This window comes from Triturus cristatus, chromosome 11 (genome assembly GCF_964204655.1).
Source record: "Triturus cristatus chromosome 11, aTriCri1.1, whole genome shotgun sequence".
Taxonomy (NCBI): Eukaryota; Metazoa; Chordata; class Amphibia; order Caudata; family Salamandridae; genus Triturus; species Triturus cristatus.
The window spans coordinates 144,565,463-144,582,075 of NC_140594.1; the positions used below are offsets into that span (position 1 = coordinate 144,565,463).

General features: G+C 46.1%; 1 protein-coding gene across 1 annotated transcript in view; it reads right to left on the reverse strand.

Moving 5' to 3' along the window:
• DNAH10 (dynein axonemal heavy chain 10) overlaps nucleotides 1–16,613 on the reverse strand; it is a 1,995,301-nt gene that overhangs the window by 365,254 nt on the left and 1,613,434 nt on the right. The window contains exon 59 of the mRNA XM_085636177.1: nucleotides 2,717–2,853. Coding sequence (XP_085492303.1) covers nucleotides 2,717–2,853 — 137 coding nt within the window. The remainder of the gene's footprint in view (nucleotides 1–2,716; nucleotides 2,854–16,613) is intronic.

Sequence of the window (16,613 nt, forward strand, 5' to 3'; positions counted from 1 at the left end):
TAGACTGTTAATCGACCACAGGTCTAATGCCATCATTAGGACTCAAAAGAGAACGGTATCTTATGTAGTATCGCCAGTCCTCAAAATATATTGAACTAAGGCACAAGGGGCTGTACTCTATGGGGCTGAATTATGGGGATTTCCAGCCCCTGGCAATGGCGGAAAACAACTTTGCTAGGAAACTAGTTTGTCTTCCAATCAGCTCACCCCTTATCCCGTTGTACCTTGAATTGGGGCTAAAAAGAGTAACTGATGTGGCCGTATTAAAAATATTAGTTTATTCGGTCCGTCTCTGGAGTATTCCAGAGTTAGCTGATTATAGGAACTCGCTTGATGAAGTACTTAAGCTACCAGGTGCTAGGTCGCGCCCCTGAATTAAACTTGTATACACTTGGATGGGGAAACTAGGACTACATAGCTTTTGGGCTGATCTAATCAAATTAAGCAAAGCGGATAAAAACGTACTGAAAGCTACTTACTGGGCATATATTAATGATGAACTTGTAAATAGAAGCCCTCTGGGATCCCCGACTAATGTGTTTATCGAACATAAATTGTTACCAATTTTTGAAAAATATTTTGATTTTATACCCTTCTCCTTACCTAAGAGCCTGTTCTTACGACTCCGCTTTGGGACACTTCCTCTAAGATCATTTACCCATAGATGGAGCAAAGAACTGGTATCCATGGTTTGCCCAATGTGCAACCAGGGCGATGAGAATGAATAACATCTATACTCTTTTTTTGTACTCTCGCCGCCAGTGGATCATTCCCATATGCCGTGAATTGGGGGTCTCTCAATACCAGGTAGCACGTAGGATTTTAAAAACTGATACATCTTTTTGTTTTAGCTGTTAGTAAATATCTAGAGGCAGCTTGGTACAAACGAAGAATAATTTAAAAAAAGTGATGTGTAAATAATTATGGACTTTCTCCTTTTTTTACATCCCCCAACCGTGAATAATAATTTTATCTATCTTGGAATGAGATCTTGGTGCTAGGACTTTTATGGTACTCTTGTTATGTATTTATTGTGTATGTTTATTGCTGCTCTTATTTTGCATTGATATTGAAGGTTGTCCTACAGTTTAGTGGGTGTTATTGCTGGTTCCGCTAGTTGCACTGATATTGAAGCACTGGTCACTTTATTCCTCTGCATGATCTTAAAACGAGGGTTGTAATCAAGTATTACTGCAAATATTGCATGTATGTCACGCGTCTTTTTTATTCTGAATTTTTATCTTTTAAAATATATTACTTAAATATCTTGCTCATATGTACCTTACATTTTCACAGATAATCGATGATTAATTGCTGTGCTGCAGAAAGGTTCTCATAGTTGCGATCTGTAATGTATGATATTGCCCGTTCTGCAGACACCCGCCGGGGGCTATGAAATGCTTTTTATATAAGTAGCCTGATGTATGTTCTGTGTATTTATTATTTTAATTGACATTGTTTTATGTTTTGGGTGTACACTTTGATGGCTGTAACAGCCGAATAAAGTATTGTTCGATTACAGTACAGTAGTTATTGCTGTAAGCCATCTGAGTGACTGTGTCAAGAAGAGAATTCCAGAGAACCTACTAAAACCTGTTAACGCATCTCTCTATCCTGAAAAATCAGGGATTAGAGTGGTAGCTTGTCCAAACCCATCATCATCCTAACTCAGGTCCTTGTGAGGATCTGATTCCTCAAAAAGTAAACAACCTTCCTCCAAGAGAAATTGAGCCTCTCTTCTTGAACGCTGGTGTGGAAATTCTGTCAGATATAATGACTCCGCATTGCGAAGACAGTGGAGTTGGCTGAGGAGCTGGAGAGAAGGTCTGTGCCATAGATTGTGGCAGCAGTGGTGTCATCCGTGTCACAGGTGAAGTACATTGTGGCACCAGGGAATTGGTAGGATCCAGTGCAGAGGGCAAAGATGATGGAGTTGCTATCGGAGGTGGGAGTCGATCGTGGCACCCATCCTAAAGACTGGGGCGATGCAGTGTTTGTTGCTGGAGTCCAGGTGACTGGCAGCAAAAGGCAAAAAATGTGAGAAGGGTGCATGATGGTATTAGGTCAGCATGCCCCTGCAGGTAAAAGCCATTGGACTCCTGGGTGCAGATGGCCGGATGTACTACACTGCAATGAGGAACACAGGTGGATCTATTTCTACAGTGGGGAACTCTAGATAAGGCTGAGCAGTATGGAGCCATGGAGAAGGTGCTGCAGGTGGTAGCTTCTCTAGGATTGGTGCCAGGTAATGGACATTTGTCCATCACAGTCACTACATGGTTTGAAAACTATTTTTTTGGGTGGTGACATAATGAAAATAAAAATGCACCTGATGAAAGAATTTTAGAAAAAGAGCAGGCAAACTTGTGAGAAGAGTTAAGAGCTAAATTCATGGCAATGTCACGGAAAAAAATGAACACCAACGGTGGAGATTAATAACTTCAGTGATGTTACAGGAACACTGCTTCCAAGCCGAAGTGGATCCAGCGTCCCCAACAAGTGTGGAGAGCTATTACAGAGTTTCCATCTGACACTGGGGGCATTCAAAAGGTAAAGAATCTGCAGGAAGAAGTATCCATCAGAATGTCAAAGACAGAAATGATACAATACTTTCCTGCTGTTTGCACTAACACCCTCTTCATATTCCTAATACACATGTTGCTAGTAAACATACTTATCATACTTATATTTAACATGAAGCGGGTCTCTATCATACCTTTTCTCTTTTGGGTTTGATTTCTTTAGCCACATCACAATAACTCATTACTGCTTCCACAAATTTTAACATCCCTAATCCTGCTTTGCTGATGGCTTCCATTTCTTCCAATGAGGTATTTAGAGTCTTTAAAAAACCTAGAGGATAAAAAGGAAGATTTAACAAGTTACTTGGAAAAATGTTACGCTACTCATTAAGCAATTTTATTTTGCCAATATTGAGATGTTTGGGACAAAACCACACAGTCCAAAGCTACATCGTCTTCCCAGATCTTGTTGGGGGTCAGCAGCAGTGTATTATTACAACATTTTAGAACAACTACACCAAAGGTTATTGTATTCTATTGTATTGCATGCATTAATTAGACTGCATCATTAAGTTCATCTAGGAAATACAACTATGTCATTCCTTTAAAACATTTCTGAACTAATAACAGGACCTGTATTTTTTACTTGTTACTTTTCTGCCAATTATCTATTAATTTTTTGGTCACACTCTTCCTATATTATTTCTACTAATTGCACATTTATTTAATATCTAAATCCTTGACTAGCAATGCTGAAAATACAGCAATCATTTTATGAAAATTATTAACCATTCTTTACAATTAAAAATTGAGATTTCAGATGACATTACATGCTCAGACCAGTATGTTTTGGTAAATGGTCCATGAAGGACCCTATGCTGTCCAAGCTATATTTTCGGTACCTGCCCAGTACAGCAGTTACACTAGCTGTTACGCTGCTTTTTGTCCTGCATTCCGGTCTCAGGCGAACGTTATGCACTGCCTTCATGGCAGAGCAGGCAGCTGAAGTTTCGTGGAGAATTCTAGCTACACACTTCCCTGCTTGCGACTGGCCCGCTGGTGCACTTGTCCATTGCTGTGTCCTCGGCCATGGGGGGTGTCGGCAGTCCTCTCGTGGACATTTGTTCTCCCTTCTGTTTCCCAGAATTTTTCTGTGGGGGTTCTGAAATTTATATATAGCTTCCCAATTACTGAGTCCTTCCCAACCTATTATGAAGGAATCCCCTACCCTACTTCCATTTCCTATCCCAGGCCTGTTTAAAGGAATGATTTTCAAATTTTCATTGCAAAGCAACGCTTCAAGTGCATTTTGGCATGCTTTCCTTACTCCTGGTCCTCGCTTGCCTTGGTTCTGTTCTGTTCCTTCCACTGCATGGCCAGCCTTTCTTTTGTCTCTTGTTTTTGTGTCTAGACGTCTGCATTGCCTCAGCTATCCTAGTCATCAACTGGCTTCTAGTACCTTAAAGACCCTCTCCAGAGACCCTCAACATAATTTTGGAGATTTTTTGCCTTCGGGTTTTTCCTCTTTGTGGCTTCTTTTGGGAGACGCATTTCTGCTTGACGTGCTGGGGTAGTGTTTTAGGGTTTAGGGTAGTGCAGTGGTGTTTGTGTAGTGTAGGGGGTCGTGCTGGTGGTAGTGTTTTAGGGTTTAGGGTAGTGCAGTGGTGTTTGTGTACTGTAGGGGGTCCTGCTGGGTTCTAGTGTTTTAGGATAGTGCAGTGGTGTTTGTGTAGTGTAGGGGGTCGTGTTTTAGGGCTTAGGGTAGTGCAGTGGTGTTTGGGTAGTGTAGGGGGTCGTGCTGGGGTAGATTTAGGGTTTAGGGTAGTGCAGTGGTGTTTGGGTAGTGTAGGGAGTCGTGCTGGGGGTAGTGTTTTAGGGTTTATGGTAGTGCAGTGGTGTTTGGGTAGTGTAGGGGTAGTGCTGGGGTAGTGTTTTAGGGTTTAGGGTAGTGCAGTGGTGTTTGTGTAGTGTAGGGGGTAGTGTTTTAGGGTTTCGGGTAGTGCAGTGGTGTTTGTGTACTGTAGGGGGTCGTGCTGGGTTCTAGTGTTTTAGGGTTTAGGGTAGTGCAGTCGTGTTTGTGTAGTGTAGGGGTTCGTGTTTTAGGGTTTAAGGTCGTGCAGTGGTGTTTGGGTAGTGAAGGGGGTCATGCTGGGGGTAGTGTTTTAGGGTTTAGGGTAGTGCAGTTGTGTTTAGGTAGTGAAGGGGGTCATGCTGGGGGTAGTGTTTTAGGGTTTAGGGTAGTGCAGTGGTGTTTGTGTAGTGTAGGGGGTCATGCTGGGGTAGTGTTTTAGGGTTTAAGGCAGTGCAGTGGTGTTTGTGTAGTGTAGGGGGTTGTACTAGGGGTAGATTTAGGGTTTAGGGTAGTGCAGTGGTGTTTGGGTACTGTAGGGAGCCGTGCTGGTGGTAGTGTTTTAGGGTTTAGGGTAGTGCAGTTATGTTTGGGTAGTGTAGGGTGTCGTGCTGGGGGTAGTGTTTTAGGGTTGAGGGTAGTGCGCCCAACCAGCCACAATATCCGTGGACAAAGGGGATCCTGACTCTTTTGAACGCTCCGCCAATTTAATTTTTTGGGCAAGGACCCTACCACGTCCAAGACCTATCAATTCCTTTCATGGGATCCCTCATATACTTGGAGAAAAAGGTACATAGATTTTCCCCAACACATACTCTGCCACTTTGGTGTCAGGGGTCCACTCCGCCGACCTAGGATGGTAAATTTGGGTAGGCTCAAACATGTCCGAGTGGACCCCATCCCCAACCCGGGACTGAGAGGAGTGGGACTCTGGATGCCAGGGACGGCCCGAGTCCTTATCCTTATCGGAGGAGAAATCGTCCTCCGATACACCCACTCCCTCTAAGGGAAACCCGCCGTCGGGGTCTACAATAGTGGCGACAGCGTCACAATTTGCTCCAGACTCCTCCTCCTCCCGGCAGGGTGCATGTTTTAGCGTTTGCGCACTCTTGAGGAAGATCTCCGTAAGTTTATCAAATCCTTCCAAGTGCCCCGCATTATGGTCAATGGCCCTTTTATTCTCCATCTGGGAGCTACTAGGACCCGCCACCACCAGATCTGGGTCACTGAACACCTCAGGGATGCTTTTCGCCAGCTTATCAACCTGATCCCTAGGAGGAGCCAGCGCCTTAGAAATAGCCAGAGAGAGGGCTTGGTCCACTGCTGGAGGGAGAATTTGGGAGGCCATTCCTCCTCCACTTCCTGGTAGGAGGAGTAAAAATGGTCTTCTGGAGAAGACATGACAGCAGAGGGTGTGAGCACAGAACAAATGCCCTTAAAATCCTTAAATCAACACAATAATAAACCTTGAGGATTTATTTAATTTATATTAATCAATTAAATAGTCACCGTAGTGAACATCATTTCAAAAAGGAACTCAGAAAAAACGATTCATTCTTTTGAATTATTTTTATATCAAAGTGTTTCTTTTTTGAACGTTTCAACACTTTTCATTGATTTGTTTGGCGAGTTGTTGAGAAAGAGCCGACTTGGAGAAAAATAAACTTTGGAAGCGCAGACGAAGGTTGCTGCTTTCTTCGCTCTCGTGAAAATAATGAAAATAATGAAATACGTAATCTAAAAGGAGTCGCATTACTGTATGAACACGTGGTGCAACTTGAGTCCTGATGATGGTCTCGGTGATTACACTTGAGGAGACCGAAACGTCGACGCTGTGACACTTCTTCAATGCAAATAAATTTCATTTGATGTTTGCATATATTACAAATGTGAAAAATTTATTGTTTTTCTTATGACCAACTGTGGATGGTTCATACCTATGATAAAGTGTCAGCAACTACTGTAAAAAGTTGTGTATTAAGACAGTAGTTTTTGTTGCCAATGTTTAAATTGTATTATGTTTCTTTATCAAATCAATGAAAAGTGTTGAAACGTTCAAAAAAGAAACACTTTGATATAAAAATACTACAAAAGAATGAATCGTTTTTTTCTGAGTTCCTTTTTGAAATGATGTTCACTACGGTGACTATTTAATTGATTAATATAAATTAAATAAATCCTCAAGGTTTATTATTGTGTTGATATATTATACCCAATCCCTTGGGGTTTAGTGGGTTGCCCTATTGTTGTGTAGACTTAAAATCCTTAAGGCAGCCCCCTCGCCGGTGCTCCAACAGCTGGGCTTTCCCCGAAGATGTTATAAGAATAGACTGAGGCACAATACCAATTACTAACGTGGCTGTGTGGGGAAATCACCGCGTAGCGGTGTCAAAATTAGGCGAGGGTTGGTCGGGAATCAAGCGGACACTAAAGGAGTGACCGGAGACCAGTGGGAGCACTCGACGGAGCTGCCTTGCTCGGACCAGACGCGCCTGACAGGATCTCTCCGCGTGCAGAGCACACAGCGGGAGAAACTGCGAGGGGGAGAATGCTCTCGGGCAAGAGCCTGCTGCGCAGGGAACATGAAACAATACCAAGGCAATAATGCTAATAACGTGCACAAGAAACCGCGATACAAACAGCAACAACGTCAGATTAAGCCAAGAATGTAAGGAATGCACTTAACTGACGAGCAGTGAAGAAAGAGGAAGTGGAAGGGACGTCACGATATTATATACGATGGACTGTGATATGATTGGGCTATAGTTGCCTTGGAGACTACCCCCCTAATGGTTCATGGGTTGTGTAGTCTTTTGTTTAATGATTGCTGTGTTACGTTTTCTTTGAACTGCTATGCAAATAAAGGGAGGAAAGATATGCATAATCCTCGCCTCCGTCCTGCCATAGAATTCATTAAACTTTATTCGATCTGATTTAGAAACATAGATCATGAAAGTGTACATAAGAACAGCAAATCCTCTTTCCTAATACAATACAGTGAGAATTAATTAAAACCAGTAGGTAAAAACGGGTGTTACAAAGCCCGGTTCAGAGCAACTTCAGGTTAACAGAATCGTAAAGTTCAATGTTTCGCAAGATTAATCTCATGTACTTCGTGCAAAATACGCAATAAGGGGTCCAAGTAAGATGTAACGCTCAAATACCTGACCAGTCTGCACTATATAAAACTGCAGAAAAACTAAAAATAAAAAGTGTTTTGCACACTTCTGTCTTTGGGCTATATGTGGGCTACATCTGGGTGATATGTATGCTACATTTGGGCTCTTTTTTCTCTGGTGGCCATTTTGGGAGACTTATTTGTTATGAAGTTTCCTAATTTCCTTATTTACTGCAGTCTCCTAAGTAGGAAATGCTTTCAGTTTTTTACTTTGATTCCATCAAGAAGGCATTCAGATGTGTCAAACATTTGCCATACATTCAGAATGTTAGCACTCTAGTTGTTCATTAGATCACTGTAGTAAAGCTACTGCTCACCAGGGAGTTAGCTGGAAGTCTACTGCTGGTATTGAAAGTGATTGTTTCAGTCTGCATGTCAGAAGTTTCTAATGAAATAGAAGAGTATTTGAGATCTCACTTAAAACATGCCCTAAATTTTCTTTCTGCAGCACTAACCATGATTTCTATGGCAAAATGAACCCCCTTATTTTGTTACTTTTTAAATTAAATGTTTTAAGTGTTACCAGTCTATTCCAATCAAGATGGCTTCAGGTGTGCCATAATCTTGTCATAAGTAAGACTGTTAGCTCTCTAGTTGTTCTTTAGAACACTCTGGGAAGCTGCAGTAGAACACAAAAGCATCAACTGACAGGCTGCTCCTGTTGAAATATAACAGGAAGATATTTGAGATCACACTTGAAACATGTCCTAATTTTTCTTTCTACAGCACTAACCATAATTCCTATGACAAAATGAACCCCATCATTTTGTTCCTTTTTAAATTAAATGTTTAAGTGTTACAAGTTTATTCCAATCAAGATGGCTTCAGGTGTGCCATACTTTTTTCATAAGTAAGGCCGTTAGCGCTCTAGTTGTTCTTTAGAACACTCTGGGAAGCTGCAGTAGAACACAAAGGAATCAACTGACAGTCTCTGCCTTTATTGGATGTACATGATTTACTGAGAATGACAGACTTCATTCCTACATGACTGAGAAAGATAATGTAAATTTACAGAAAATATGCTCTCATTTTAGCTTCAGTTTTCTCTCAAACATGATTCATGATATCCCAGCAGAAGGTTTTTCACAGGATAAAATCACCTTAGAACACACCACAATTCCTGAAATTAGTATGGTACCATCAACAAATGAATTCTAATGTAACTAAAGTCTGTTATCACCCTTTATAGTTCCCTTTTTGGTAACCGTCAAAATCTTCGATTCACTACAATGCATTTCAATGGGGTACTATCATGTATATTGGTCCCAAGATGGCTGCCAGCAATTCCAGCATGAAGTGCTGACAGCCAATCAGATCTCACGATGAGATGTGTCGTTAGGCTCCGCCCAGATATTGAAACTTTTTCTTTTTCTAATTTCTCATGAACTACTAAATGGATTTACACCATTTAACAAAAGTGGATCTTTCTGAACGAAGGGCTACCTTTTCGCCAAATTTGGTGTAATTCCGTTCAGCAGTTCGGGCTGTAGCCGTGTGTAAAGTTTCCTATGGGAATTGACATGTAGAAAACACGTTTTGGGACCCCCCATTTTTTCTCGGCCCCCGCTTGCCGAATCACCCCGAAACTTTTAAGATAGGAGCTAACCGGAGCGCCCCACGGGTTTCGAAAAGTTCGCGAAGATTCGTCAACCGACACCAAAGTTATTAAGAACAGAATGTTACGATTTTCCTATGGATAATAGGTCCTAACTATAACTACCTACTGGCGACCGCCAGTAGGTAATACACACGCACATACATATATAGATATATGCTTTTTTCACTGAAAACCAAAGGTTACTTGTATGGTATAGTTAGGTGAAAATGTCAGTTAAAACTTACCGTTTTAAAACCACTGTAATTCACTGTAATTCACCAGTTATAGTTAACTATAACTTGTGACCTAAAGAAACTATAACTCGCGTCCCAGCCATGCACAGTGTTGCCATCAATGATGTCATTTCAGGTGTTGCAGTCACTTATCAATGATGTCATACAAGATGGCGGATGCAGTAGCCTAAAGCTCCGCAACGATTGCCCATTATTTGGCATAATCCTCGCACAAATGGCCTCCTGGGTGGCCATCCAGTGTCGCAAGTGTTTCCTGTGCCCCCTAGTGTGGTGCTGGGGGATGTGGGCCGTGCTGCGTGCCCGACAGCCATTGATTGGCGCTGCGACCCCTGTGCCCCGGTGCAGCTCCGCATTGAGCAGTCGCATTCCCCCCGGGAGCTGTGACCTGGCATACCCCAACGACTGCCGCTGCGGGAGTCACTGAGGCTGCGGGAGTGCAGTGGACACTGCAGGTCTTCCGCATCTACGTGATGTTGTTGGGCCGTGCGTCTGGGGCCGGCGACGGGGCCTGCTGCGGCCTCTGGCCTGGGAGGGCCTAGAGTGCAACAGCTAAAAATGAGGACTAGCAGAGGAGCCTGACCGTGCTGGTGGTGCTGCTGGGGGCTGATCCTCGGCACGACTGCTGCCTCTGGTGGATGCTCCTTGCGGCGAGATGCTGGCGGGCACGAGATGGGCGAGGTGAGCGGTACTTGCATTGAACCTTCCCCCCCCCCCGCTCCCTCTATTATCCCAGTATCAGGGGGCAGCCGGGAGACCTGTTCTGCACAACTGCGCTGGCGCTGGCCTGGGGGTCGGATCAGGCCCAGGCCAGCTGCCACCCACCTGTAGTGTACAGTGTAGTCCCCAAGTGAGTGTTAGGGGCGTGCCGGCTCGGTACGGGGGTAGCGTCGAGCCTAGGCTGGATGCTGGGGGAGGAATCAAAGTGAGGGTGAGCCCAATCTGGAGCAGGGACTTCCGGGTTGTGGTGGCCCATGGGCCGACTCAGGCCCAAGCTGCTGGCTGAGTTCTCACCTCCTGGAGCGGCCAAAGTTGTAGGTTGCAGGGCGCAAGGCCCTCAACTATGATTGGGCACCGTCTGCACCCGGGGGTCGACTCGGGCCCAGGTGAGGGTCGGGGTCCACGCAAGTCCCACAGCAATCCCTCTCTGACACTCAGGTTTCATGCGTGTGGCCGCCCACACTGAACTGTGAACTAACTGGAGACCCACCTCCACTGGGGCTACTAGATGGTGGCCAGGGGAAAACAGCGTGATCATTGGTGAGAACATTGTAGTGCTGTAGCTGACCAGGCGACGTACATTAACTCTGGCTATGTACACAACGCATTGCACAGGGAAATGGCCTGCTCCTGTGGTCATTCAGCGCTGAGCACCTCTACCTAGCTGTCTGGGTCTGGAGTGGGAGGGTGCAGGTGTTCTGTGCTGGTTCATAGGGGATTTGTGGAGTGGAAGTTGCCGTTGTCGCAGTAGCGTGCTGTAAGGCAATAAGCTCACTGTTTTTCCCCCTCCCCCATCCTCCTCCAACCTGAGCCCAGACCACTACACTATAACGGTGTTCCCTGGCTGATATATCAGAGTGGGGCCCTCCTGTCAGCTGCTCACCATTGCAGGATCCACGTGCGTGAAAGTGCACAGATTGCTTAACGCATAGCTGGTGTAAAGGAAACCCTGAGTAAAATAACAGTGGATGCCGAATTGTAAGTGCCCTGACTAGAAAAGCGCGCTGCAGACTGCTACGGACCACACCGGTTTCTTTCCTAGTGCACTGTGCCAAAAGACATAACCAACACTAGTAGTAGAGTGTACGCACGCACTGTGAGACCTCCGTTTTCCTGCCGAATGCCCACTGCGCAACTGTTGGTCATGGGACGTCTCCGCTCTGGTCTCCCGCCCAAACCAGGGGGTCCATCACAGGACCCGGGGAAACACCCGGACCATGATCTACACTGTCACTCCACACAAATAGACACGGCACTGAACGAAAAGCTGGATAGTGTGCTGGCTGCAGTGGAAAGACTTGGGGCCTCCCTGGAGAGCATGAGAGCATTGCTAGAAAGCAAAACAGATGAAGTTACAATGGACTTTATCCACCTGCGAGCGGGTCAGCGTAAATTGGCCGACAAACAACATGCAACCGAGATGCAGCTGCAGGAACTACAGCCACTTGCCGACCAAAGCTCCACCAAGCTGCAGGCACTGCTCACCCACACTGCTGTCCTGTAAGATAGGGTTGAGGACGCAGAGGGCAGATCGCGCCGCCATAATGTACGCGTGGTGGGCCTACCTGAAGGAGCGGAGGGACAGGACCCAGTGAAGTACACAGAGGATTGGCTGTGCGAATGGCTGCCTCAGGCTGACTTATCTGCACAATTCGTGGTGGAAAGAGCGCATTGGGTCCCTGCGAGACAGCCACCACCAGGCATGCCCCCTAGGTCATTTTTGATCCGCTTACTTATTTACAGGGATCGGGACAGTGTGCTACATGAAGAGCGTCGCAAAATGGAACTCAAGTTGAACGGCGCGGTAGTGATGCTGTTTCTGGAGTATACTGCAGCGGTCCAGAGACAAAGACACTCCTTCCTGGTGATAAAGCGTAGACTCCGTGAATTGAATATGCAATACTCCTGCTCTTCCCTGCACGCTTGAGAATGGTGGACAAAGACACCACCAGATTCTTTGAGGACCCAGCTGACGCGTGGGACTGCATGGAGCAAGCAGGATATGCAACTGGGTCGACACGCCCCACTGAGTTGGACAGAACCCCTGGTACTGCACGGCATTGTAACTGGGGTAAGCAGACATGAACAAACATGCCCAACCACCTAACAGCCATCAGTAATTTGGAGCAAATGATCAAGGAGGGACGTAATGCTACACAGACAGCAGCGGCGCTCCACTCTGAACAGCAAACTTTGGATATGGACAAGGACAGGGAGAATTCCGCCAGCGAGATGGACTCCATTACAGGGCGCATCCCCGACTCTGATGCACCTTCACCGTCAGAGGTGATGCAACAAACTGCTGACCACATCATTTGAAATTATAATGCAGGGTATTTCCCCATCCTGGTGCCTCACTTGCCCTTTATCAGATCTCACACTACACTGGACTACGGGCCCGCCCGTTGTGCCTCGGCTCTAGGCCACTCTCGCCCTGAGTAATATTCACTGGCGATGGGGTGGCTACTACCATAATGGCTGACGCGGTTGCTCACCACCGCAGCGACCGTACCTGCATATGTGGGTATGGGTGGTTGCCCCAGCCAGGTCTTTTTAGTACACCAACAATCAAACGGGCATAGGAACACTAGATTTCCCACCCCTCTTTCTATCTACCCCCTTCCCAATTTTGTATGCTATGCGAATCCCACACTCTATCACTGGGTCATTACAACAAACGCCAAATGCAGGCACATGCATGTCTGCTCCTTCATGGTTATGCATGTTGCATGCTAACAGTTGGTCCGTTAAAAACCTAGTTACTGAGCAATGTTGTCAGAGGCAAATGTGTGGGCATCACCTGGAACATCTGTAAACACTTAGAGAAATCTGTGTGGAAGGTGGATGGTGAGCTGCTACAATTGGAATCTGACTGGGCGACTGGTCGCGGGGGCATGACGTCACTGGAAACAAAGAGGGAGAACTGGCAGAATTGCTGGAAGGACGCAACATATCAATTACGTTGCACACTCGGCCAGGGTACATGCACACTCAGACCGGGCGGGCCGCCTATTTGCGTGGCTTAAAAAACAAGACCAGACATTCCACCATATAATTACGCTCCACTCTGCGACAGGCCATGCAGAATTAACCCAACACTATAGGGCCCTGTACATGTCCAAATATACTCCTGATGATGCATCGCTTGCCGCTGTCCTCTGCCAATTAACACTCCCAGCGCTGGGCCAAGCACAAGCCCTAGAACTAAACAAACCCATCACGCCCATGGAAATTTGTGTTGTGATATGAGTATTGGCGTCGGGTAAGACTCCAGGCACGGATGGGCTCCGCTTGGACTATTACAAGGCTTACGTGGGTCTCGTGACAACGCATCTCCAACAACTCTATTATGCGGCATTGCACACTCCACTACCCAAGCAGGATAAAGACCAGACCGACCCAGGATCTTACCGTCCGTTAGCATTGTTAAATACGGACTACAAAATATTAGCCAGAGTGCTGGCCGACCGTCTGGCTCCAATGGTGCCATCGTTGGTGGGCACAGACCAAAACGGCTTTGTCCTGGCCCGCAACACCTCCCTGAACATCCGCTGCTTCTTTAGGGTTGCCACCTGTACCCTGTGCAACTGGCCGCACTCGGGATGCCTGGTGTTGGATCTGGAAAAGGCATTTGACTTCCTGGAGTGGCCTTATTTATTTGCGGTCCTTGGCAAACTGGGAGTCGAAGGCCACTTCCTCCGTCTAATCCAGCTGCTATACACGCAACCAATGGCAAGAGTGAAGTCAGGCATTTATATCTCCAAAGTCATACCGATTGGTTGCGGAACTCGTCAGGGGTGCCCTCTCTCCCCACTATTGTTTGCCCTGGCGATGGGGCCGCTGGCCGAGATGCTTAGGCAGCAGGGTGCTGAATGGGGTGTCCCACTGCGAGATGACGTACACGCAGTATCATTGTATGCTGACAACATCATGATATATCCTAAAGATGTCTGTACCCTGCCAATCGCATTGATGAATACCCTGGTGACAATCGCTAATCTGTCGGGACTGAAGGTAAACTGGAGTAAGTCCTGTCTTTACCCCTTTCAGGCGCACAAAACCAGATCCTGAACTTCGATGTGGTGGCATAGGTATACCCTGGCGACCTGTAACGTTCAGATACCTTGGAGTCCGCATATATCATAGTCAAGATGACCCGCTGGAGGTAAACATAGGTAGAGCAATGATGGCACTGCGTTTGCAGCTGACCTTCTGGTGCACGCTTCCGTTATCCGTTGCAGGCCGCATTGCACTGGTGCAGATGGTGGTGCTCCCAGACTATTGTATCACTTCACAAACCTACCTGTCTATGTGGCCCCAAGCATATTCCTGGAATTTTAAACTGTCCTAAGGGAATTTATATGGAACGATTACCGCTGCTGGGTGGCTCTGGTGAAGTTTTATCTCTCAGCTGACAGGGGGGGCCTAGCGGTCCCTAATATAGAGCAGTATCATCTGGCTTGGCAGCTCAGGTGGGTGGCCAGTTGGCTAGCTGGTCTGCAACTGGCTGACACCACCACGGTGGGCCCACAGCGGTCTGTGAGGGACATGCTTTGTTTATTCCATCCGGACGCCGTCCACCTGATCAATTACTGCTGCAGGTTGCATACAAAACTTACCGTAGGAGCCTGTACATAACACAAGCAGTGACATCATATGCCCCGGCCTTACCTCTGCAGGGCACACCTACCAAAGATGGACCGCTGACGGTTGTGAGGTTAGAGAACTGGCTACATGCAGGGAGGCAGACACTGGGGGACCTCTACCAGAACAGGGTGCTCCCACCATTTGAGGAGCTGGTGGAGGCATATGGAATGTCACCTCTTTAATTCCTACTCTACTACTTAATCTTGGCAACACTGAGGGGCCATTGGGGTGACATGAACGCGGAAAGAGCCCATGCATTTTACTATACAATATCTGCACTTTGTGGGTCGGGGCAGCCATCACACCAGCTGGTTTGCGAAATCACTTCGGCTTCACACGGCGGCACCAATGACCTCTGTTAGACAGAAGTGGGAGGCAAATAAGGGGCGGCCATTTACAGACAAGGAATGGCCAGAAACACTACTTAGTCCCATGTACATTCTGCGCAATGCTCTCTTAAACTCATACAACACTACATAATCCAGAGGGCCTATCTCACTCCTGAGAGAATTAGCAAATGTTATGGATGGACAGATGGGGCATGCCTTAGATGCAAGCAAGTGGGAGCTGGTTTATTACACATGCTATGGCACTGAACCTTTCTAAACCCCTACTGGCAGCGGGTCTGCGAAATACTAGAGGCGACCACGGATCGCCAACTAGAATGTACCTGGAGGAGTGTATACTGCACCTTTAGCCCAGGGGCAAGAAACGGCGGGTAATCTCTCGCTTCCTTGACCTGGGCATGCTAACTGCTAAGCGACTTCTACCAGGGGATGGAAAAGGCCAGACCCCCCAACAATACCAGCATGGACGCAATCATTCTTGGTGTGGGCTAGAGCAGAGAGTAAGACGCTCCATATAGAAGATACCCGGGGCCTCCGCAAAGTGCCTATTGCGATGCAATGGGAGATTAAGGTACAGAAATTATATTGATCACTGGAGGACAGCGATGGGGATCCAATCTCCGATTCCCCCAGAGCCTTCACATTAGATATGAACGCACAACTAGTCACTCTTACAAGTAGTTGATAGACTAGTAGGGCCTTCTTTCCTCTACACATCTGTAACTTGCTCCTGAGCCTGTGGAATTACTGGGCAGAGGTAAGCATGGAGTGGCCTGAGTCTTGACTATATTAACGCATACATATGCAACACCCCCTCACATCTCCATACAACACAGTGGCGAAACGTGGGCTCTCTATTGAGAAGGAAGAGTCACCTGTAGACCCTCCGTATTCTACAACAAGGGAAGCGAAGCATTTCAAATGCACTGAACAGGAAACACTTTAAGCCACACCTATAATGCCCTGCAGCATTGTCTACATGTAATGGGATACAAGAGTTAAAGTACAAACATACTAAAATGCTCAGCACTTTTTGTTACATATGTTTATATCTGTTGCACAATCTCTAGCCATCAGCTATAAAGAATACAGGTGGACAATACCCAGTACTACCTACTGGTAAGCTCATTGTAGTAATGCAAAATGTGTATAGCGCATGATCACGAATTGTAATGCAAAGCTGTGAACAACAATTGACCAGTAGAACTACTAAAAATCCTGTATATGAATGAAAAAGTTATAAATGTAATGTACAAGCAGATGTATATTAACAAACTTCAATAAACAGATGTTAAAAAAAAAAATCAATGATGTCATACAAGATGTCGTGAGTGATGTAATATGCGAGGGCATCTTCGTGGAATTTAAGCCACAGGTTTAAAAAGTGCAATGTTCATAGCCAAAGAACTAATCAGTCTGAAACAGGATTTTCCGCAGTAGATTCATTCTGAGGTCTGGTGCCTTGAACCTCATTACAAGGAAGAATTGACCTTTCTACTGCC